This window comes from Quercus suber, unplaced genomic scaffold (genome assembly GCF_002906115.3).
Source record: "Quercus suber isolate HL8 unplaced genomic scaffold, Cork oak 2.0 scaffold_73, whole genome shotgun sequence".
Taxonomy (NCBI): Eukaryota; Viridiplantae; Streptophyta; class Magnoliopsida; order Fagales; family Fagaceae; genus Quercus; species Quercus suber.
In genome coordinates this window covers 354,735-377,005 of record NW_027069538.1, presented here as the reverse complement: position 1 = coordinate 377,005, position 22,271 = coordinate 354,735, and the positions used below count along the sequence as shown (strand labels likewise).

At 34.8% G+C, this 22,271-nt stretch overlaps 3 protein-coding genes across 3 annotated transcripts in view; 2 read left to right on the top strand and 1 right to left on the bottom strand.

The window, feature by feature from the left end:
- The first annotated feature begins 339 nt into the window (after positions 1 to 339).
- LOC112004937 (putative F-box/LRR-repeat protein 23) lies at positions 340 to 2,569 on the top strand. Its single transcript, XM_065773318.1, has 2 exons — positions 340 to 764; positions 1,760 to 2,569. Exons 1-2 carry the CDS (start codon positions 439 to 441, stop codon positions 2,304 to 2,306), a joined length of 873 nt encoding a protein of 290 aa, XP_065629390.1. The 5' UTR covers positions 340 to 438; the 3' UTR covers positions 2,307 to 2,569.
- A 1,757-nt stretch (positions 2,570 to 4,326) lies between these two features.
- On the bottom strand, positions 4,327 to 6,560 carry LOC111997773 (putative F-box/LRR-repeat protein 23). Its single transcript, XM_065773317.1, has 2 exons — positions 6,132 to 6,560; positions 4,327 to 5,136 (listed from the first exon to the last, which is right to left on the bottom strand). The coding sequence occupies exons 1-2, from the start codon at positions 6,455 to 6,457 to the stop codon at positions 4,590 to 4,592; spliced, it is 873 nt and encodes a 290-aa protein (XP_065629389.1). The 5' UTR covers positions 6,458 to 6,560; the 3' UTR covers positions 4,327 to 4,589.
- A 6,733-nt stretch (positions 6,561 to 13,293) lies between these two features.
- The window catches only part of LOC112004922 (uncharacterized), a 14,015-nt gene continuing 5,037 nt past the window's right edge, over positions 13,294 to 22,271 (top strand). Inside the window, exons 1-4 of the mRNA XM_024037167.2 lie at positions 13,294 to 13,787; positions 16,121 to 16,730; positions 18,254 to 18,720; positions 19,772 to 20,722. Of these exons, the coding sequence (XP_023892935.2) occupies positions 13,420 to 13,787; positions 16,121 to 16,730; positions 18,254 to 18,720; positions 19,772 to 20,722 (2,396 nt within the window). The 5' untranslated portion in view covers positions 13,294 to 13,419. The remainder of the gene's footprint in view (positions 13,788 to 16,120; positions 16,731 to 18,253; positions 18,721 to 19,771; positions 20,723 to 22,271) is intronic.

Here is a 22,271-nt window from a genome sequence, read left to right as displayed (position 1 = left end):
ATGTAAATTGAATATAACTTCAAGGATAATATTCAAATTTTGAAACTTTAAAATATAAAATTTAAACACTCCAAAATTTTAGAGTGTAGTGTGCAGTTTTAAGTTTTTAACCATAAAGGTTTTATTTTTTTCCCTAAAAAACAAACGTTTATTTTGGGCATTTTAAAAAAATGACACTATTTATTTATGCTAAAAAAAAAAAATTCAATCCCGCCCTATTGATATTGTACAGAAATTTAAAAAAGAAAAAAAAAAGGGCAAGTTGTATATATATTATAATAATAATAATATATTCATCCATTTACCTTTCATTCTAAAATCTTAATTCTCGTTTTCAAAAAAAAAAAAAAATCTTAATTCTCATACACTTCCTCTCAGCCAAAAAAAAAAAAAATCGCAGACACTCCCAAACCAAACCCTAGAAATACCAATACGACAATGGCTCGAAAAAGAGGACGGAAGAAAAAGGAGTACCGGAACTGGCTGGATCTCCCTAAAGACGTGACGGTGTCGATTCTCCAGAGGCTGGGCGCAATCGATATCTTCGAGAGCGCCCAAAAGGTGTGCATGCTGTGGCGCAATATCTGCAAAGACCCTTCCATGTGGCGTGCGATCGATATGCAGAATCTCGGTGACCTCCACGACATGCCCTACGACCTCGAGAAAATGTGCATTCATGCCATCGATCGCAGTTGCGGCCAGTTGCGAGATATCAACATCGAGTACTTTGGCACCGACGAACTCCTCATCTACATCACCCAAAGGTATATATACATCTCGATTGTTGATATTTCTGTTTAAATTATTATTATTATTATTATTTGGTTTTGGTGTAATTTAATCCTTGTTAAGTTTATTATGGTTCCGGCGTAAAAGTCTCTGACGATTGAATAAATGATTTAGATTCATTCCCGCTATATAAAAAATTAATTGGTGTGTTGATCTAATCATAAAGATCACAATCATTAGAAGCGGACATATACTTTATCAAAAAAAAAAAAAAAGTTTATTGTTAAGTTTAAATTTTAAAATACATATACTTTACTTGTTTTTATTATGTTTTATGTATTTTAATTAATGTTATAATAATAAAATGTATGAACCCACTTGTTTAATCGAGTCAATTGTTGGTTCTATTTTGATAACTATGCAAAGTAATCCTAAAAAACTAATAGAAAGGGAATTATTAAAAGAGTTGGCATCACATGTCACATGTGCTTTTTTTTTTTTTGGGACCACTTGAACAAAGATTTCAGGTGTTCGGGTTTCAACTCAGATTCAGTAACAGTTAGCTCTACTCTGTTAAGCAACATATGTATCTTCTTTGTTTTCTATAGAGTGGTTACAAACTAGGAATAGTTTGATTGCTTTTGATATTTGATTAAGCTTTTGCTTATGCTTTCTGCTGACACACGTTCACAAGTACTTGTATTGATAGCTTCAAATTCAGGTAGGAAGCTTGGATGATTTGGCGTAGAGAATGTTGCCAACTAGATATGTTGTTTTCTTATTCTTTGAACAATTTTTCTATGTACAATATAGAAAATAAACAGTACACCAACATATTGCTGCCCTCCTATAGAGAATATTTCTTTGATGACTTGCTGTAGTTCACAATCTATATGGTGGATTCGAGCTATTTGTCTCCAATATTGAATTTGCAGATGCAAAATTCTTCCACAATTTTGTATTTACTTGTCTGTGTTGTCTCTTCATGGCTGCTGGTTCATTTTTTATCACATCCTTGATATTTTTGCAGTACAAGTCAGCTTAGACGCCTTCGTCTTGTATGTTGCTATTACATTACGGATAAGAAATTGAGTGAATTGGCTGCAAAACTTCCACTATTGGAGGAGCTGGACATGACAATTTCTTCATTGTCAGAAGAACCTTTGGAAGCTTTGGGGCGCTGTTGTCCTCTTTTGAAATCATTAAAATGGAACCAGCTTTGGGATGGACACCCTCACATTCGCATAGAGGGTGATGAGGAGTTTGTTGATGACGGCGAGGCACTTGCTATTGCAAAGAACATGCCCGAATTGCGCCACCTCCAGCTTATTGGAAATAAGGTGACGAACGATGGCTTGCAGGCCATACTTGATGGTTGTCCTCACCTTGAGTCACTTGACATAAGGAAATGTTTCAATGTCACTCTCTCAGGAAATTTGGGAAAAAGATGTGCTGAACGGATTAAAAACTTGCGGCGTCCCAATGATTCCACTCGTGACTACGGATTCATGGCAGAAATTTCTGATATGGATCTTGTTGATGAAGATGACTTAGGAGATTTTTATCATGACTACTAGTTCTTTAGGATTATTATATTTTAAGAATCTGAAATTTTAATCTGTAGTTTCTAATCAACTAACATAACCTATCCGTGTGAATGCCATCCAGCATGTCTTATGACTTTTGAAAGGGGGATAAATAGGGAAAAAAAAGTGTATAACCTCCTAGTTGGATTTATTTTAAAAATGATTTTGGATCCATCGTGTGACTAATTTGTATGTGAAGTAAATTCCGTGGTGCCTATTATGCTTGGTTATCTATCGATTAATCTTTTGTTCAATTTCATTTAATAAGTAACCTGGTGAGGCTTTTGGCTTTTGGGTTATGTGAACTACAATAACTTCTCATTGTGGTTGCCTTATTATTCCACATAACCTTAATATATTTACATTTTATTTAAAAGAAACATGTCATACGTTTTAATTTTAAAGGAATCGGTGTTTTTTTTTTTTTTTCAAAACAATGTGAAAAAAAAACTTTATACAAGTGTGTTGAAAAACTAATTTTTTAGGTAACTTAGAGCATTCACATCAGTATGTGTATTTTACACATCCATTTTTACACTAAAAACCTACTTTTTCTATTTTACACATTTACTTTTACAAAATACCCACATCAGTTCATTTATTTTACAAGATATTTCAATAAAATATTCATTATACTCCATTTTTTTATTATTTCTCTAATGATCATACTTTTNTTTCTATTGAATTATAAATTCATTAAAGGATTCTCATAACCTTGAAAAATTTGAAACTAAAAATAGGATTTTTGATCAATGGGATCAAAACTTAAAATTGTTAGTATTTCAACACAAGACCTTATTATTTCAATACAAGAAAGGTATGGAAAATTCTTTTTTATTGATGATAGTTTTTTATCATCAGACAAAGACTAAGTTTTTGGTGTAGGTGGGAATTGAACCCCAAATCTCTTATTCAACCATCAAAAACTTTACTAGTTAAGCTAACTAAAACACGCATGAAACATTTTTAGAAATGATAGAATGGCATTTTCAAATGTTTTTTCCTTTTTTTTAGAGAATTTTAACTTATAGCGTTCGCTTTTATTTTTATTATCCGGCTAAGATACTAATCAGATTTTGGTATAGGTGGAAAATAAATCTCAAATCTCTTATTCAATCATTAAAGACTTTATCAGTTGAGCTCATTTTCAAAAAAAAAAAAAAAATTCCATGGTATTAATTGTGCTTATTTGAATTTACTTGAGTTGCTTGTAAGGTGTGTTGTTAAAGTTTTTTTTGGGTAAATTGCAAATTATATACCTAAAGTTTAAAGTTGTTTATATTTTATATCCAAAATTTCAAAATTTGGATTTTAGCCCCTATAGTTTGAGCTGTTTGGATTTTATATCTTGATATTTCAAAATTTGAATTCTACCCCCTAAAGTTAAGGAGTGTTTAGATTTTATACCCCAAACTCTAAAACTTTAGAATGTAAAATCCAAACACTCTCAAACTTTAGAAAATAAAATTCAAATACCCTTAATAGGTAAGATGCATTATTAAAGTGGTAATGTAAAATAGATAAAGTAACTTTTTACTTTCTAGTAATGCCAAATACATTTTCAAATGAAAATACTTTTAATATATAGAGTTTTCATAATACAATTTTCAATTTTAAAATATTTGAAATAAACATTCTAAAAACACTCCATGCCAATTATTTACAGCGCAGTAAATATTTTGAAAAATGCAGACCTCACATTGTGTCACTAAAAACAACTTTTTCTTAAAATTGTTACTCATACCCAAATACCCAATACACACTTTTGCATTATAAGTTACCTAAAAAATTAGTTTTTCAACACACTTGTATAAAGTTTTTTTTCACATTGTTTTGAAAAAAAAAAAAAAACACCGATTCCTTTAAAATTAAAACGTATGACATGTTTCTTTTAAATAAAATGTAAATATATTAAGGTTATGTGGAATAATAAGGCAACCACAATGAGAAGTTATTGTAGTTCACATAACCCAAAAGCCAAAAGCCTCACCAGGTTACTTATTAAATGAAATTGAACAAAAGATTAATCGATAGATAACCAAGCATAATAGGCACCACGGAATTTACTTCACATACAAATTAGTCACACGATGGATCCAAAATCATTTTTAAAATAAATCCAACTAGGAGGTTATACACTTTTTTTTCCCTATTTATCCCCCTTTCAAAAGTCATAAGACATGCTGGATGGCATTCACACGGATAGGTTATGTTAGTTGATTAGAAACTACAGATTAAAATTTCAGATTCTTAAAATATAATAATCCTAAAGAACTAGTAGTCATGATAAAAATCTCCTAAGTCATCTTCATCAACAAGATCCATATCAGAAATTTCTGCCATGAATCCGTAGTCACGAGTGGAATCATTGGGACGCCGCAAGTTTTTAATCCGTTCAGCACATCTTTTTCCCAAATTTCCTGAGAGAGTGACATTGAAACATTTCCTTATGTCAAGTGACTCAAGGTGAGGACAACCATCAAGTATGGCCTGCAAGCCATCGTTCGTCACCTTATTTCCAATAAGCTGGAGGTGGCGCAATTCGGGCATGTTCTTTGCAATAGCAAGTGCCTCGCCGTCATCAACAAACTCCTCATCACCCTCTATGCGAATGTGAGGGTGTCCATCCCAAAGCTGGTTCCATTTTAATGATTTCAAAAGAGGACAACAGCGCCCCAAAGCTTCCAAAGGTTCTTCTGACAATGAAGAAATTGTCATGTCCAGCTCCTCCAATAGTGGAAGTTTTGCAGCCAATTCACTCAATTTCTTATCCGTAATGTAATAGCAACATACAAGACGAAGGCGTCTAAGCTGACTTGTACTGCAAAAATATCAAGGATGTGATAAAAAATGAACCAGCAGCCATGAAGAGACAACACAGACAAGTAAATACAAAATTGTGGAAGAATTTTGCATCTGCAAATTCAATATTGGAGACAAATAGCTCGAATCCACCATATAGATTGTGAACTACAGCAAGTCATCAAAGAAATATTCTCTATAGGAGGGCAGCAATATGTTGGTGTACTGTTTATTTTCTATATTGTACATAGAAAAATTGTTCAAAGAATAAGAAAACAACATATCTAGTTGGCAACATTCTCTACGCCAAATCATCCAAGCTTCCTACCTGAATTTGAAGCTATCAATACAAGTACTTGTGAACGTGTGTCAGCAGAAAGCATAAGCAAAAGCTTAATCAAATATCAAAAGCAATCAAACTATTCCTAGTTTGTAACCACTCTATAGAAAACAAAGAAGATACATATGTTGCTTAACAGAGTAGAGCTAACTGTTACTGAATCTGAGTTGAAACCCGAACACCTGAAATCTTTGTTCAAGTGGTCCCAAAAAAAAAAAAAGCACATGTGACATGTGATGCCAACTCTTTTAATAATTCCCTTTCTATTAGTTTTTTAGGATTACTTTGCATAGTTATCAAAATAGAACCAACAATTGACTCGATTAAACAAGTGGGTTCATACATTTTATTATTATAACATTAATTAAAATACATAAAACATAATAAAAACAAGTAAAGTATATGTATTTTAAAATTTAAACTTAACAATAAACTTTTTTTTTTTTTTTGATAAAGTATATGTCCGCTTCTAATGATTGTGATCTTTATGATTAGATCAACACACCAATTAATTTTTTATATAGCGGGAATGAATCTAAATCATTTATTCAATCGTCAGAGACTTTTACGCCGGAACCATAATAAACTTAACAAGGATTAAATTACACCAAAACCAAATAATAATAATAATAATAATTTAAACAGAAATATCAACAATCGAGATGTATATATACCTTTGGGTGATGTAGATGAGGAGTTCGTCGGTGCCAAAGTACTCGATGTTGATATCTCGCAACTGGCCGCAACTGCGATCGATGGCATGAATGCACATTTTCTCGAGGTCGTAGGGCATGTCGTGGAGGTCACCGAGATTCTGCATATCGATCGCACGCCACATGGAAGGGTCTTTGCAGATATTGCGCCACAGCATGCACACCTTTTGGGCGCTCTCGAAGATATCGATTGCGCCCAGCCTCTGGAGAATCGACACCGTCACGTCTTTAGGGAGATCCAGCCAGTTCCGGTACTCCTTTTTCTTCCGTCCTCTTTTTCGAGCCATTGTCGTATTGGTATTTCTAGGGTTTGGTTTGGGAGTGTCTGCGATTTTTTTTTTTTTTGGCTGAGAGGAAGTGTATGAGAATTAAGATTTTTTTTTTTTTTTGAAAACGAGAATTAAGATTTTAGAATGAAAGGTAAATGGATGAATATATTATTATTATTATAATATATATACAACTTGCCCTTTTTTTTTCTTTTTTAAATTTCTGTACAATATCAATAGGGCGGGATTGAATTTTTTTTTTTTAGCATAAATAAATAGTGTCATTTTTTTAAAATGCCCAAAATAAACGTTTGTTTTTTAGGGAAAAAAATAAAACCTTTATGGTTAAAAACTTAAAACTGCACACTACACTCTAAATTTTGGAGTGTTTAAATTTTATATTTTAAAGTTTCAAAATTTGAATATTATCCTTGAAGTTATATTCAATTTACATAAATGATCTCTTTGTCTATATTTCTTTTAATTATCATTTTGTTAAGTGTTACATTACATCATTTTATGTGGCATTTAACGGAAAATATGAGCAGTAGAGTTGCTAATGTAAATGAAATAAAATTGATTGATGTCTTAATCTGATGATAAAAAACATTATCAGAAGCAGACGCTATAAGTTAAAACTCTCTCAAATAAAATTTTAAAGAGTAAAATCTAAAATATAATATTTCAAATTATATAATTCAAAAACTTCCAAACTTAAGCGGTCATTTGTACAGAAGATATAAGATATAGGGCAAATAAAAATCGATCTAAACTGTAGTGCATGTAGAAACGTTCTCGGCTATGAAGGTTGATGCCCTCAACTTTTAGGCTGTAGTAGTTGGTTTTCTTCACTTTCTGTGGGGAGTTGCTTTGTTCCTTGTAACTAGTTTACTATCAAGGCTTGTGGATTTATTTTGTGGGCTACACGATAAGTGTTTGTTGAAAATTCTAAGAGAGTTTCTTCGCTAGGTTGATGCTCTAAACTTTAGGCTGTAGTAGTTGGTTTTCTTAACTATCTGTGGGAAATTGTTTTGTTCCTTGCTGTAACAAGTTTACTGTCAAGGCTTGTGGGATTTGGGAAACAGTTTCTTCTTGTTATGGATGATCTTGCTCTTAAGTGGAATAAACTCTCTTACTCATAAAGAAGGAAAAAGTCTATCTATTTCAAAGGATAAGCAAATTCATGAGTTTGTTCTAGTGGCAAAATTTCTTATGAAGAGAAATGTTAACATTGATGCAGTGGCTTAGACTTTTAGACCTTTATGGCGTATGACTCAGCGTTTTAATGTCAAGGATGCTGTTGATAATTATCTTTTGTTTGGCTTTGAATCGGAGTTGGATGTTGAAAAGGTTATTATGGGAGAACCTTGGTCCTATGATAGACACCTTGTAATTCTGCACAGGTATGATGGAAAGACCCCATTGGCAGACCTGCAACTTTCTACAGCAATGTTTTGGGTCCAAATTCACAATCTTCCTTTTAGTATGTTATCTCCTGAGATTGCAATGGATATTGGTGAAACTTTGGGGGAAGTCAGAAGATTGGAGAGTACTTCAGAAATGGTAGGAGGTAATTTCTTGAGGGTCAGAGTGGCCATTGACATCTCCCAAACTATTTGTCATGGAAGAATTATTCCATTGGATGGGAGTTGTGAGAATTGGATTTCTTTCAAGTATGAATGATTACTGAATATCTGTTACTGGAGTGGGAGTGTTACTCATGATGATAAGGATTGTCCTCTTTGGCTGAAAAGTAAATGCTCTCTGAAGTTGGAAGATCAACAGTTTGGTCCATGGATTCGTGCTGCTCAGTTCAATAATTCTAGAAAATCAGTTGTTGAAGTTGCTAGTTTTGGCAAAGACTCCTTCATACCATCAAGAGAAGCTTCATTGTTGAATAATCCTCGTAAGTTTAATCAAACTCTAACTGGTTCTGTTCATAGGCTGGTGACTATTTCATTGGAGATGGGGAAAGGTGGTGGTAGTTCTGATCAGGAGTTGGAGGAGGTGTCTCAGAAGGAAGTTAATATTGGAAATAGGCAGTTAGATATGGAGTCGATAGAAGTTACTAAAATTTCAAAAGTTGGTGATGCAGTTTCGGATTTTGAGCAAAAAATTAGGGAGATAGACAGGGAGTTAACCGAGGATATTGGAGGTTCAAATTTGAATATTTTGAAGTCTGATACGATTAATTTAGAAGTACCTCTTGAGGTCAATTGTGATGCAAATTCCGAAATTGTTGGAGATAAAGAGGTAGTTGACAAAATGAGTAAGTTGCATGCTATTCACGTTTCTAATCCCATGAATTGTGGGCCTATGTAGAATCTTGGAAAATCTGATGGTTGTGTTAGTGTGGATAAGGGAAGGAAATACCGTGGGTCTAAAGGCAAAGCTAGTGTAAAATCTAAAGTTTTAAATTTGGATAAGAAGTATAAGGGTCAGATTAAGGAAAATATTAAAAGTGTTTGGGTTAGACTTCTTCCAAAGGGTATCAAGGACAGTGTTGGAGATAAAGAGGAGGCTTCGGGTTTCAAGAGAAAGACTAGTGGCACTATGCACTGTGTATCTCAGGAAAAGAAAGTAAAAATTGAGGAGGAAACTTTGAAAAGTGAACTCTTAGCAACTCATTTTGGATCGGCGGAGGCTATTGAGCAGCCCCACCGAGACCAATGAGTTTGTTAAGTTGAAACTGTTGGGGGCTTGGGAACCCTCGCACATTTAATGCCTTAAAAGAGGTAATTGGGATAGAAGAGCCCAAAATTGTTTTTCCAATGGAAACAAAATCTGATAGAGATTGGATAGTGAAGATTCGTGATATCTGTGGATTCAAACAAGGATTGATTGTTCCAGCAGAGGTAGTAGTTGAGGGTTAGCTTTATTTTGGAAAGATGATATACAAGTAAATGTTATAAAATATTCTCCATCTATTATTGATGCTGAGGTGAATAGTGGAGATGGTTTGGGGTGGTGGCATCTTATAGGTTTCTATGGACAACTAGAGACCTCTCTTAGATATGAATCTTGGAGTTTATTAAAATATCTCAACGGTCTTTCTCAGCTGCCATGGCTTGCTATTGGTAATTTTAATGAACTTATGTGTTCATCTGAGAAGGAAGGTGGTGCCACTAGGCCCGCTCAACAAATGCAGCCATTTGTAGATGCGTTAAATTGGTGTGGTCTTCGTGATTTAGGCTTCTCTGGTCCTAAATTTACTTGGCTATATCAACAATCTGATGGAACACAAATTAGAGAAAGGCTTGATAGGGATGTAGCAACAATGGATTGGGTGATTAAATTTCCTCAAGCAAAGCTTTTTCATAAAACTTCTTCTGTGTCTGACCATAATCCGCTAGTGTTGAATCTGATGAGGAAGAAATTAAAACCAATGCAAACTAAGATTTTCAGGTTTGAAGCTATGTGGTTGAAGGACTCAAGTTGTGAGGATGTCGTGAACTCGGCCTGGGAGGAAGGTTTACATATGGGGACTGAGCTTCCAATTGAAAGTTGCATGGAAAATTGCCAAGCAAAGCTGGAGATTTGGAAAAAAAAAAACTGTTTTGGACATGTTGGGAATAACATTGCCCATCTTCAAAAGCATCTGCTGTGGCTAGAAGTGCAACCAGCTTCTCCTGAAAATATTATCTCCATGAGGGATACTCGGGTGGGGCTCAATTGTTGGCTGGACAAAGAAGACTCGATGTGGCATCAGAGATCTCGCCTAAACTAGTTTCAAGCAGGTGATAGAAATACAAGTTATTTCCACTCAAAAGCATCTAATCGATATCAAAAGAATTGTATTGAGGGGTTGTTTGATGAAGATGGAATTTGGCAGGAGGATGATAGAGCTGTGGAAGGTATGGTGCTTAAATATTATTCTAACTTGTTCAAGTCTTCTTGCCCATCAGATTTTGCTGAATTATTGCAAGCCATTGTTCCAAAGGTCCTTACAGATATGAATGAATACTTACAGGTGATTTTCAAGGAATAGAGGTTCATAAAGCTCTTAAACTAATGTATCCTCTTATATCTCCTAGTCTAGACGATATGCCCCCTTATTCTTCTAGCACTTTTGGCCTGCTATTGGGAGTGTGGTTACTAAAACTGTTTTGAATTTTCTTAATCTTGGTACTATTCCACCAAAATTTAATGAAATCCCTATTGTTTTAGTACCAAAAATAAAGATCCAAAGCGTATTATTGGTTATCATCCTATTAGTCTTTGTAATGTGATTTATAAATTGGCCTCTAAAGTTCTTGCTAATAGACTTAAAAAGTTTTACCAAAAATTATTAGTGATACCCAAAGCGCTTTTGTGCATGGAAGGTTAATTACTGATGATGTTTTGGTAGTTTTTGAAACTATGCATCACATCAATTCTAAGAGAGGGGGGAAAATTGGAGAGATGGCTTTAAAGCTAGATATGAGAAAGGCATATGATTGAGTGGAGTGGATTTGCTTGGATAAAATTATGGAAAAATTGGGTTTCAATTCTAGGTGGAGGGGTTTGATGATGCAATGTATCTCTTCTATTTCCTATTATGTACGTATTAGTGGTAAACCTAGAGGTAATATTATTCCCTCAAGAGGGTTACAGCAAGGGGAACCTTTGTCTCCTTATCTTTTTTTAATTTGTGTAGAGGGTCTTTCTGCTTTGATTAAAAAATCTGTATAGGAAGGTAAGATGGAAGGGGTGGCTGTTTGTTACTCCTATCCTTTCACACTTATTTTTTGCAGATGATAATCTTATTTTTTGTAAGGCTAGCTTGGAGAAGTGTGATTCTTTGCAGCGTGTCTTAAAAGTTTATGAAGATGCTTTTGGCCAACAATTGAATAGGGCTAAAATCTCTCTGTTTTTCTCAAGCAATACAGATCAACAACTTCAAGAAGAAATTAAGACAAGGTTTGGAGCTCAGATTATTACACAGCACGAAAAATACCTTGGTCTTCCATCTTTAGTTGGGAGGAATAAAAGACATACTTTTAATGCTGTGAAGGAAAAATTGGCAAAAAAGTTAGCTGGATGGAAGGAGAAGTTGCTTTCTAAAGCCGGGAAAGAAATTTTGATCAAGGCAGTTGCTCAAGCTATCCCAATACACCATGAGTTGCTTCAAAATCCTTGATTCCGTTTGTGATGATCTGACTAGTATGATTAGAAATTTTTGTGGGGACAAAAACAAGATGAAAGAAAGATGGCGTGGTTGAGTTAAGAGAAGTTGTGTGTGCCTAAATCATGTGGTGGGATAGGTTTCAAACTGCTTAAGCCTTTTAATCTAGCTCATTTGGCTAAACAAGGCTGGAGACTTCAAATGGCTAATAATACTCTTGTTTATAGAGTTTTTAAGGCATGTTATTTTAAAGATTGTGATTTTGTTCATGCTTCCTTGGGAAATAGACCTTCATACTTGTGGAGAAGTATTTATGTAGCCCAAGAAATTGTTAAAAAAGGGATGAGATGGAATGTTGGCAATGGTCAAAAAATCCGGATATGGGAGGATAAGTGGATTCCTAACTCTCCTTCATCTAAGGTTATCTCCCCTAGAGTTCTTTATCCACAAATCTCTATGGTTAGTGATATGATTGATGTTGAAGATAAGGGATGGAATTTTAGTTTACTTAAATGTATTTTCCTTCCCTTTGAGGTAGAAATTATAGGAGGTATTCCACTGAGTACTTGGCTTCCTGAAGATAAACAAATCTGGGAAGAGACTTCAAATGGTTTATTTTCGGTTAGGAGTGCCTACAAAGTTGCAATGGATTTGAGCAAGCCTATCGAATTTGCTTCAAGCTCGGATGGTGATAGCATGAGGTAGTTTTGGAAAAAGCTCTGGAAGATCCAAGTTCCTCATAAGATTCAACACTTTATTTGGAGGGCAGCCCATGATATTCTCCCAACAAAGGCGAATCTAGTACGTAGGCATGTTATATTGGAGGGTGGTTGTGAGGAATGTGGTGATAATTTGGAATACTTGTTGCATCTTTGTTGGGAATGTCCTAAGGCAAGTGAAACATGAATGTTATTACAAAATTTCAATGACTTTGCCTCTATGTAGTTTAGGTGTTTTATGGATTTCCTATGGCTTAGATTGGTTGTGTGAAGATCAGGCTATAGCAATCACAACTTTATGGGCACTTTGGACAAATAGGAATGAAGTTCAACATGGTGGATTAAGGAAGAATGGGAAGCAACTGATTCTATGGTGTACTCACTACTTGGAGGAGTATTGGCAGCTGTGGAAGTCCCAATGAAGCTTTCTCAAGTTCATGTTTCAAAATGGGAGCCTTCGGCTTTTCCTTTTTATAAGGTTAATGTAGATGGAGTTGTTTTTAAGGAACAAAAGAAGTTGGAGTGAGGGTTGTAATTTGAGACCATGTTGGAAATTTTATTGTAGGTCTTAGCATGAAATTTCAGTGTCCTCTAGGAGCTATTGAAGTTGAGGCAAAGGCCTTTGAATTTGGTTTGGAATTTTCTAATGATATGGGTATTCAGCACTTTGTTCTAGGAGGAGATTCACTTAATATTGTTCATGCTCTTAGTTGAAATTCTCATGCTACTTCAACAATTGTTGCTCTGATTTATGGGATCCAGGTTACTTCTTTTGAGTTTCAGAATGTCTTATTTCTCATGTGTTTAGAACAAACAATATACCTGCTCACTAGTTAGCTAAAACATGTTATTTTTATTAAATACAAATATTAAAAAAAATAGAGTAAGGATTTATGGATGCCATATGTTAAAATTATAATAAAAAATAAAAATAAAAAGTTTCATTTAAACTTTCTATCATATATTTTCTATTAAAAACAAAAAACTATAAATGAAATATTGCCCTATCATATCTTTTCTATTAAGAACAAAAAAACCATAAATGAAATATTGCCCGATTTGTATAGGCATTTCAAAAAACGTTTCTCAGACTGTCAGACAAGCCCAAACCCCAGAAAATTCCATTTTCACTTCTGAATGTTATTAAAACATTTCCAATGCCTCCAGATAGAGCATGGAAGAAAATGAAGTCCCCTTCTTCTTCTTCTTCTTCCTCTTCTTCTAGTGAGGAGTGCCGGAACTGGCTCGATCTCCCAAGGGACGTGACGGTGTCGATTCTCCAGAGGCTGGGCACAATCGAAATCCTAGAGACCGCGCAGAAGGTGTGCACGCTGTGGCGCAACATCAGCAAAGACCCTTCCATGTGGAACTCCATCGACATGCGCAATCTGGGTGACCTCCACGACATGGAGTACGACCTCGAGAAGATGTGCATTCACGCCATCGATCGCAGTTGCGGCCACTTACAAGATATCAACATCGAGTACTTCGGTACCGACAAGCTCCTCGCCTACATCACCCAAAGGTACCTTTCTTTTTTTCTTTTCACTATCCACCTTTTATTATTTTTATTTGATTCTCATAAAAAAGTTTGTTAATTGGTGTATGAATTTTGTTCATTTTTTGTTTGTGTATTTTTAGCTTATTGTTAAGTTTAATAGAATTATAAATATATACTATAAAATCATAATTGCCAAGTCCATTTAATTGGGTCAATTGTTGGTTCTGTTTTGATAACCATGCTAAGTGCATCTAAATAGTGGTCGCCTAGACAGGGAAGCCACACTGGTCACCCGCCTCTAACCATTTTGTCGTGACCAAAAATAACCTCTGTAAGTGGGTGTGAGTGGTGAGTCTGTTGATCAGTTGTTAATCCATTTCTCTTCTGTATATGAAATTTGGTCTATGTTGTTTGGCTTATTGGGGTTAGCTTGGGTGATGCTTTAGAGTGTTTTTGGCCTTGATGGAGTTTTGGGCGGGGGGGTTTGGTTGGCATTGAAATGCAGATATTTGGGGGTGCTATACCTTTGTCTTATGTGGCTTATTTGGGTACAGTGGATGTAATGTTTTTTTCCCTCTATTCTTATTAAAGTTTTCACACTTACTGATCAAAAATACATAATGCTAATCCACAAGTATTATGAGCTTTAAGCACAACACAAGCACATGTATACAGGTTGTTTCTAATTTGTGCTACACTAATGATCATTTATTATGTTATGTGATTTAAAAAAAAAAAAAAATACTTGCTTTATAACCACTTCATTTATTGAGCTCATTGTTCATTTCTTTTTCTACCGTTCAACTAACAAACCACTAGTTTAATCAATGAAATAGTGAACTAGTCTATTTAATTGGGTCCATTGTTGGTTCTATTTTGATAACCATGCAAAGTACTAAAAACTACAGCATAAATTAAAGAAAGGGAATCAATGTCTTCAATAGAAATGTTGGCAACTTGGCATCACCTGTGCCTATTCTTATTGGACTACCCATGAATCCATGACTACTGCGGAGTCTCTCAGTTATCCATTGACCCCAAGCTTCCCCTCGGCCCTCACCAATCACTCTTCTTCAAAATTGATCTCCTGCCTCTTCAAAGTACTACAACCAAACCATTTCCCCAATAATGCTCGATTGAAGGTGTCTAAGTTTCTCACCCTCTGTAAGCAGGGGGTTGTGTGGTAGATTGGTGTTGCATTTGTAAGCAAAGTGGTGAGTCCGTTGATAAGTTGTTAATTCATTGCCCTTTTGCTTATGATATATATGGTCTATGGTGTTTGACATGTTTGGGTTAGCTTGGGTTATACCTACGAGTGTTTTGGTCTTGGTGAAGTTTTGGGCAGGGGGGGTTTGGTCGGCATTGAAATGCAGATATTTGGGGGTGCTATACCTTTATGTCTTATGTGGCTTTTTTGGAGAGAGTGTAATAATCAAACATTTGAAGACATTGAGTGTTCACCCTCGGATCTAAAGTTGTTACTTCTTCGTACTCTTTTTGACTGGATGGCTGTTCTAGGTGGCCACTCTTTTTATAATTTGCTAGAATTTTTGGATTTATGCACTCTTAACTGATTCCCATTTACAGCGTCTGTACACTTCCTATGTACAGTGGATGTAATGTTGTCCCTCTATTCTTAATAAAGTTTTCACACTTACTGATCAACAAAACCTAAGCCTTAATCCACTAGCATTAGGAACTTTAAACACACCACAAGCCCATGTACACAGGTTGTTTCTAATTTTTCCTACTCCAACGATCACTTATATCAAAGAGAAAAATAGCTTAACTCATTCCTTCTTCTTCAAAAAAATTTGGAGTGCAATCAGTTTAGTACTAAATTAAAGAATTCCCCCTCCCCCCAGTCCCCCACCACCAAAAAAAAAAAAAAAAAAAACCCAAAAAGTATAAGCATATGTAAGCTTTACTTCGTATAGTTTGCTTGTTTTTTATATTTGGGCAAGCTTGCTTAAGTTGTCAGCTGACAGAGAGTCACAAGTAATTTGATTGATAGCTTCAAATTCAGGTAGGAAGCTTGGATTGCTTGGCCTAGAGAATGTTCCCAACTAGATATGTTGTTTTCTATTCTTTGAACAATTTCTTTTTGTACAATAGAAAATAGACAGTACATCAATATATTGCAGCCCTCCAATTGAATTATGGGCCACAATAAACCAGAGGTCCTAAAGAATATTTCTCTGATGACTTACTGCAGTTCACAATATGGTGGCTTCAAGCTATTTGTCTCCAATAATGAATTTGTAGGATGAAGAATTCTTCCATGTTTTTGTATTTACTTGTCTGTTTATAACTGCTGGTTCATTTTTATTTTATTCACATCATTGGTAGTTTTGCAGTTCAAGTCAGCTTAGACGCCTTCGTCTTGTATGTTGCTATAGCATTTCGGATGGGGGATTGAGCAAAGTGGCTGCAAAACTTTCATTATTGGAGGAGCTGGACATTACGCTTTGTTCCTTGTCAAAAGAATCTCTGGAAGTTGTGGGGCGCTGTTGTCCTCTTTTGAAATCATTCAAATGGAATCAGCAGTGGTATGCTATTGCTACTGATGGACTTTCTCAGACACTGTGTGATGAGGAGGCAGTTGCTATTGCAAAGAACATGCCCGAATTACGCCACCTCCAGCTTATTGGAAATCAGCTGACAAATGATGGTTTGCAGGCCATACTTGATGGTTGTCCTCACCTCGAATCACTTGACCTAAGGAAATGTTTCAATGTCAGTCTGTCAGGAAATTTGGGAAGAATATGTGCTGAAAGGATTAAAAACCTGCGTCATCCCGATGATTCCACCGATGACTATGGCTTCGTCGCTGATGATGGATCTTTTGATGAAGGCTTGGATATTGTTTATTCCCTAGATTACTCTGAGGATGATGAAGTCGTTGATGACATTCATGATGATGGATCTTTTGATGACGACTCGGACTACGATCCCACCAGCTTATATTAATGATTTGGGAGATTTTTATTTTGACTAGTGCTTTTGTACAATGCATCTAAACAAAATGACTTTTGTGCTGCACTTATTTTGAATATTTAGCATTAGTAATACTTTAGTTATTAGATCTGAAATTTTAATATAGTTTCTATACCTGCAAATGCCTTCTTACATTTAGCAAGACTTATATACATCTACTTTTGAAGGTGGAAAATTAGAGTTAAACAAATGGTGTAAAACCTCCTAGACTCCTAGTTGGATTTACTTAAAAAAATATTTTGGATTCATCATGTGACTAATTTTTATGTCAAGCAAATTTCACAGAGCCTACTGTTCTCAGTAATCCATGGATATATATATATATATATATAAGTGTTCCTCTGTTATATTTTGTTTTAAAACCTTCTCTGGAGAGACATTCAGGGTTTTTATTTTTTTTTTTTTTTTTTTTTTTTAAACACTTTCGGGTTTATATGAACTACAATAACATTTTTTTTCCCACTATTACTCTGCGCCGGATAATGCAATCACTTTTTAAACTTCTTTAGTGTTGTTTTATTGGAGATAAATTTAATAGATCTACATTTTGATTATAAAAAAAAACATATCATCACTTATCATACATTTTAATTTAAAGGGAAAAAAAAGTGTTGTAATTATCCTTTCAAGTAAGAAGAGAAACGAGTTTGCAATTATGCCATGAATTTTCTCCCCACAAAAGAATCTAGTTTGGAAATTCTCGTCCACAATAAAGAAGCAAATAATTAATAGTCTCCTCGTTTGTTTTATACGTATTATATTAGTCCATATTGTTAAAATTCCTTTTAAAAATGTGGGTTCAAATTTGCTTAATTAGTAAAATTTTGTATTGCCGCATAAGAAATTTAAGGTTTGAACATTATTTATACTAAAAATTAATTTGTGTCTTAATTAGATAATAGAAAAAAATTATTCCATGACAAAAAAAAAAAAAAATTATTACGAAAAGACTCTTTAAAAGTGGAATCCAAAGGTCTCCACTTTTCTGTGATGAACTTTATTACCGGCTGCCATAGTGCCATTAAGTTCTTTTCGGTAATTAAAGGTATATTTTCGGAATTAAAAAAGTACACCATATTTATTCTTAAAAAAAAAAAAAATCAAAACCGCCCAATTGTACAGGAATTAATAAAAAAAAAAAATCGTGTCAAGCCCTATATATGGGGTATAACGTTTGATTTTTTTTTTTTTTCCATTCCCATCTCTTTTCTCAGGCAATAAGTGTGCGTTTAAGTTGCACTTAAAAATTAAAATTATTTTATTATTTAATTTATTTTTGTTATTATTTATAATTTTATTACATTTTTAATATAATTTATAAGCCTATTCTTTCAACTAATTTTTTACTTTCATTAGCAGTATTTTTAGTATTAATTTTTTAATTTTACCAAAATAAACAGTATACAAACCCACTTAATAAAAAAATAAAAAAAATCTTCGAAATATCTTTACCACTCCACCGCCCAAATCAAAATCAAGTGCAAAAATACTAGTTTCGAGAAAACCCAAATCCCAAAATGCCACTAAAGAAAGTATGGAAGAAAAAAGAGGCTCTTCCTCCTCCTCCTCCTCCTCCACCTTCTGCTACTTCTTCATCTTCGAAAAAGCAAACTAAGAAAGTATGGAGGAAGAAAAAGGAGACCACCCGGAACTGGCTGGAACTCCCAAGGGACGTGACGGCGTCGATTCTACACAGACTCGGTGCAGTCGAGATACTGGAGACCGCGCAGAAGGTGTGCACGCTGTGGCGCAGCCTCTGCAAAGACCCCTCCATGTGGCGCGCCGTCGACATGCGCAATACCTACTGCAGACGTAGTCTCGGTGACCCCATTAACATGCGAATGCGATGCTATCTCGATAAGATGTGCATTCACGCCATCGATCGCAGTTTCGGCCAGCTGCTAGATATCAACATCGAGAACTTTGGCTCAGACGACCTCCTCACCTACATAGCCCAAAGGTACGTTTTATTTATTTATTTTTATTTTTTCCATCTCGATTGGTGATATATCTGTTTAATTTAGTCCTATTTATTTGATTTTGGTGTAACTTGATTTGTTAAGTACGAATTTTTGTGTGTTTTAAATGTCAATTTTGTAGTTTCAAAAAAATGTCAATTTTGTACTATGAAATAATTATTATTAAGTCTACTGTTCAACTAATGAACCAGTGGACTAGTTTTGTTGACTGTGGAAAGTACTCCTAAAATACTATATATAATCAATAAAAGTATTGGCATCACATTAATTTGACTATTGTTTTGGACCACTTGAACAAAGATCTCAATAGGTCACACCCATGACTACTGCTGACTCTCCTATTTGTCCATATACCCCAAGCACGTGTATGCAGGTTGTTTCTAATTTGTTCTACACCAATGATCACTTGTATCAAAGAGAGAAATAACTTAACTTGTTCTTTCTTCTTCAGTAAAATTTGGGGGTGCTATTAGTTTTGTCACTCTTCAACAAATTGAGTGGTTGTTACGACCGCATTGAACCTCTTTTTTTGGATTTTTAATGCACATTGAACCAAATATCAATTGACGAATAAAGTAATTTGCATCTTCAACAATTTGCAACAACATTGAACCCTTTTTTTTTTGGATATTTGGGCAAGCTTGCTTATGTTGTTAGCTGACGCATGGTCACAAGTGCTTGGATTGATGGCTTCAAAGTTAGGTAGGAAGCTTGGGTGATTTGGCCTAGAGAATGTTCCCAACTAGTTATGTTGTTTTCTTTTCTTTAAAAGATTTTTCTGTGCACAATAGAAAATAGACAGCATAACAATACATTGCAGCCCTCCTATGGAATTAAGAGTCACATTGGACTGGAGGTCCTAAAGAAAATCTCTTTGATGACTTACTGTAGTTCACAATCTATATGGTGGGTTCAAGCTAATTTGCCTCCCATATAGAATTTGTAGCTGCAGAATTCTTCCACATTTTTGTATTGACTTGTCTGTTTATAACTTCCAGTTCATTTTTTATCACATCCTTGGTGTTTATGCAGTTCAAGTCAGCTTAGACGCCTTCGTCTTTTATGTTGCGATAGCATTTCAGAAAAGGCATTGAGGGAAGCTGCTGCAAAACTTCCATTATTGGAGGAGCTGGGCATTACGCTTTTTTTATTGCCAAAAGAATCTCTGGAAGCTGTGGGGCACTGTTGTCCTCTTTTGAAATCATTGAAATGGAATCAGAAGTGGGATGCTGCTGACAAAGAGTGTGATGAGGAGGCAGTTGCTATTGCAAAGAACATGCCCGAATTACACCACCTCCAGCTTATTGGAAATCAGCTGACAAATGATGGCTTGCAGGCCATACTTGATGGTTGTCCTCACCTTGAATCACTTGACTTAAGGAGATGTTTCAATGTCACTTTGTCAGGAAATTTGGGGAGAAGATGTGCTGAACGGATTAAAAACTTGCGGCATCCCAATGATTCCATGGATGGCTATGAATTCATTGCTGAACAGAGCTTGTATCTTTCTAATGATTCCACTGATGACTATGAATTCGCTGATGACATTCATGATGATGATGGATCTTTTGATGATGACTATGATGACATTCATGATGAAGATGGATCTTTTGGTGATGACTATGAATTTGTTGCTGACATACATGATGATGATGGATCTTTTGATGAAGAATCCAACCACATTCATGATGATGATGGATCTTTTGATGATGACATAGACGACATTCATGATGATGATGTATCTTTTGATGATGACTCTGACGGCATTCATGATGATGATGGATCATTTGATGATGACTCCAACAACATTCATGATGATGACTCTGATGATGAATCTTTTGATGACGACCCTGATGATGATGGATCATTTGATGATGACTCTGATAACAATCCCATCGACTTTGATGATGATGAATCTTTTGATGACGACCCCGATGATGATGAATCTTTTGATGATGACTCTGATAACGATCCTATCTACTAGTATCCAATTAATAACTTCAGAGGTTTTTGGCTAGTCCTATTGTATAGTGCATCTACACAAAATGACTTTTGTGCTACGCTTATTTTGAATATTTTGTTTTAGGAGTACTTTGGTGATTAGATCTGAAATTTTTATTTATAGTCTCTAATTAACTAATATATCATATCCTTGAAAATGCTATTCAGTAAACGTATCATTACATTTTAGCAAGTCTTAAATTATTAAATAACCTTATAGCTGGACTTTTGTTTTGTTTTGTTTTGTTTTGTGTTTTGTTTTTATTTTTTTTTATTTTTTTTATTTTATTTTTACATTTTATAATTCGGAATGTGGGATTTGAATTTTGGATGTTATGGACATGCGATAAAGTGCAAATTAGTTATAAAATATTTTGGATCCATTGAATGACTAAATTTTATGTCAATCATCTTCTCAAAGAAAAATTTTATGTTAAGCAAATTTCATAGCATCTTTTCCAATGATAATGCAATCACTTTTGTAATTTCTCATAATTTTTGCCTTATTGGAGATAACTTTAATGGATTCACATTTTGATTTTTTTTTTTTTAAATATGTTATTGAATCGTTTGCCAAAAAAAAAAATCGGATACCCAAATTACAAAGTCAACCTATTTTATTGAAAAAAAAAAAAAAACCCAACTTAGAAATCATTTTATTAAAGTGCCCATGATTGTCAATTAGATGTTTAGCATTTGCATTTGGTTTTTTCTAGAGTTTATTATAAAAACCAAATATCAAAACTGAAAATACACAAACAAAATTTAACCAAAAAAGAAGAGAAGTTACCTTTGGGCGATATAATTGAGGAGTTCATCGTTAGCGACGTACTCAATGTTGATAGCTCGCAATTGGCCACAGCTGCGATCGACGGCGTTGCGGCACATCTCAGGGGGTCGGATGGCCATCTTCCCATTCGTAAAGATTGAGCATGTTGATGTCGCGCCAATGGAGGTTTCTTTGCAGATATGCGCCACAGCGTGCACACCTTCTGCGCGGTCTCGAGGATCTCGACCGCCCGAGTCTCTGGAAGATCGACCCGTCACGTCCCTCGGGAGCTCCAGCCAGTTCCGTGGTCTCCTTTTTCTTCCAACTTTCTTAGTTTGCTTTTTCGAATAATAAGAAGACGAAGAGAGGAGCACAAGAAGTAGAAGAAGAGGAGGAGGGCTCCTTTTTCTTCCATACTTTCTTTTGAGCCCCTTTCGGATTGGGTTGTCTCGGAATTTGAATTTCTGCATTTGATTTTGGGTTCGGCGCTGAGATTGGAATTTCTAGGTTTTGGATTTGGTGTGCTGTAGTTCTGGAAATTGAGAGAGAGAGAGAGAATGAAAGAAAATGAATAGGGAAAGTATGTATATCAGTATATATATATATATATGGCTTGACACGTTTTTTTTTTTTTTTTTTTAAATGCCTATACAATAGGCGGGTTGGTTTTTTTTTTTTTTTTTTTTTTTTTTTTTTTTTTTTTTCAATTTCAAAATAACAATGGGCTTTATAAGGAACAAAGAAAGTTTTCAAAACCCATCT

What these genes read in the sequence shown, in the direction of transcription:
- LOC112004937 (XM_065773318.1), top strand. Translation starts at nt 439, where the DNA reads ATGGCTCGAAAAAGAGGACGGAAGAAAAAGGAGTACCGGAACTGGCTG. An exon ending in CTCATCTACATCACCCAAAG is followed by an intron (nt 765 to 1,759) that starts GTATATATACAT and finishes ATATTTTTGCAG; the next exon opens with TACAAGTCAGCTTAGACGCC.
- LOC111997773 (XM_065773317.1), bottom strand. Translation starts at nt 6,457, where the DNA reads ATGGCTCGAAAAAGAGGACGGAAGAAAAAGGAGTACCGGAACTGGCTG. An exon ending in CTCATCTACATCACCCAAAG is followed by an intron (nt 5,137 to 6,131) that starts GTATATATACAT and finishes ATATTTTTGCAG; the next exon opens with TACAAGTCAGCTTAGACGCC.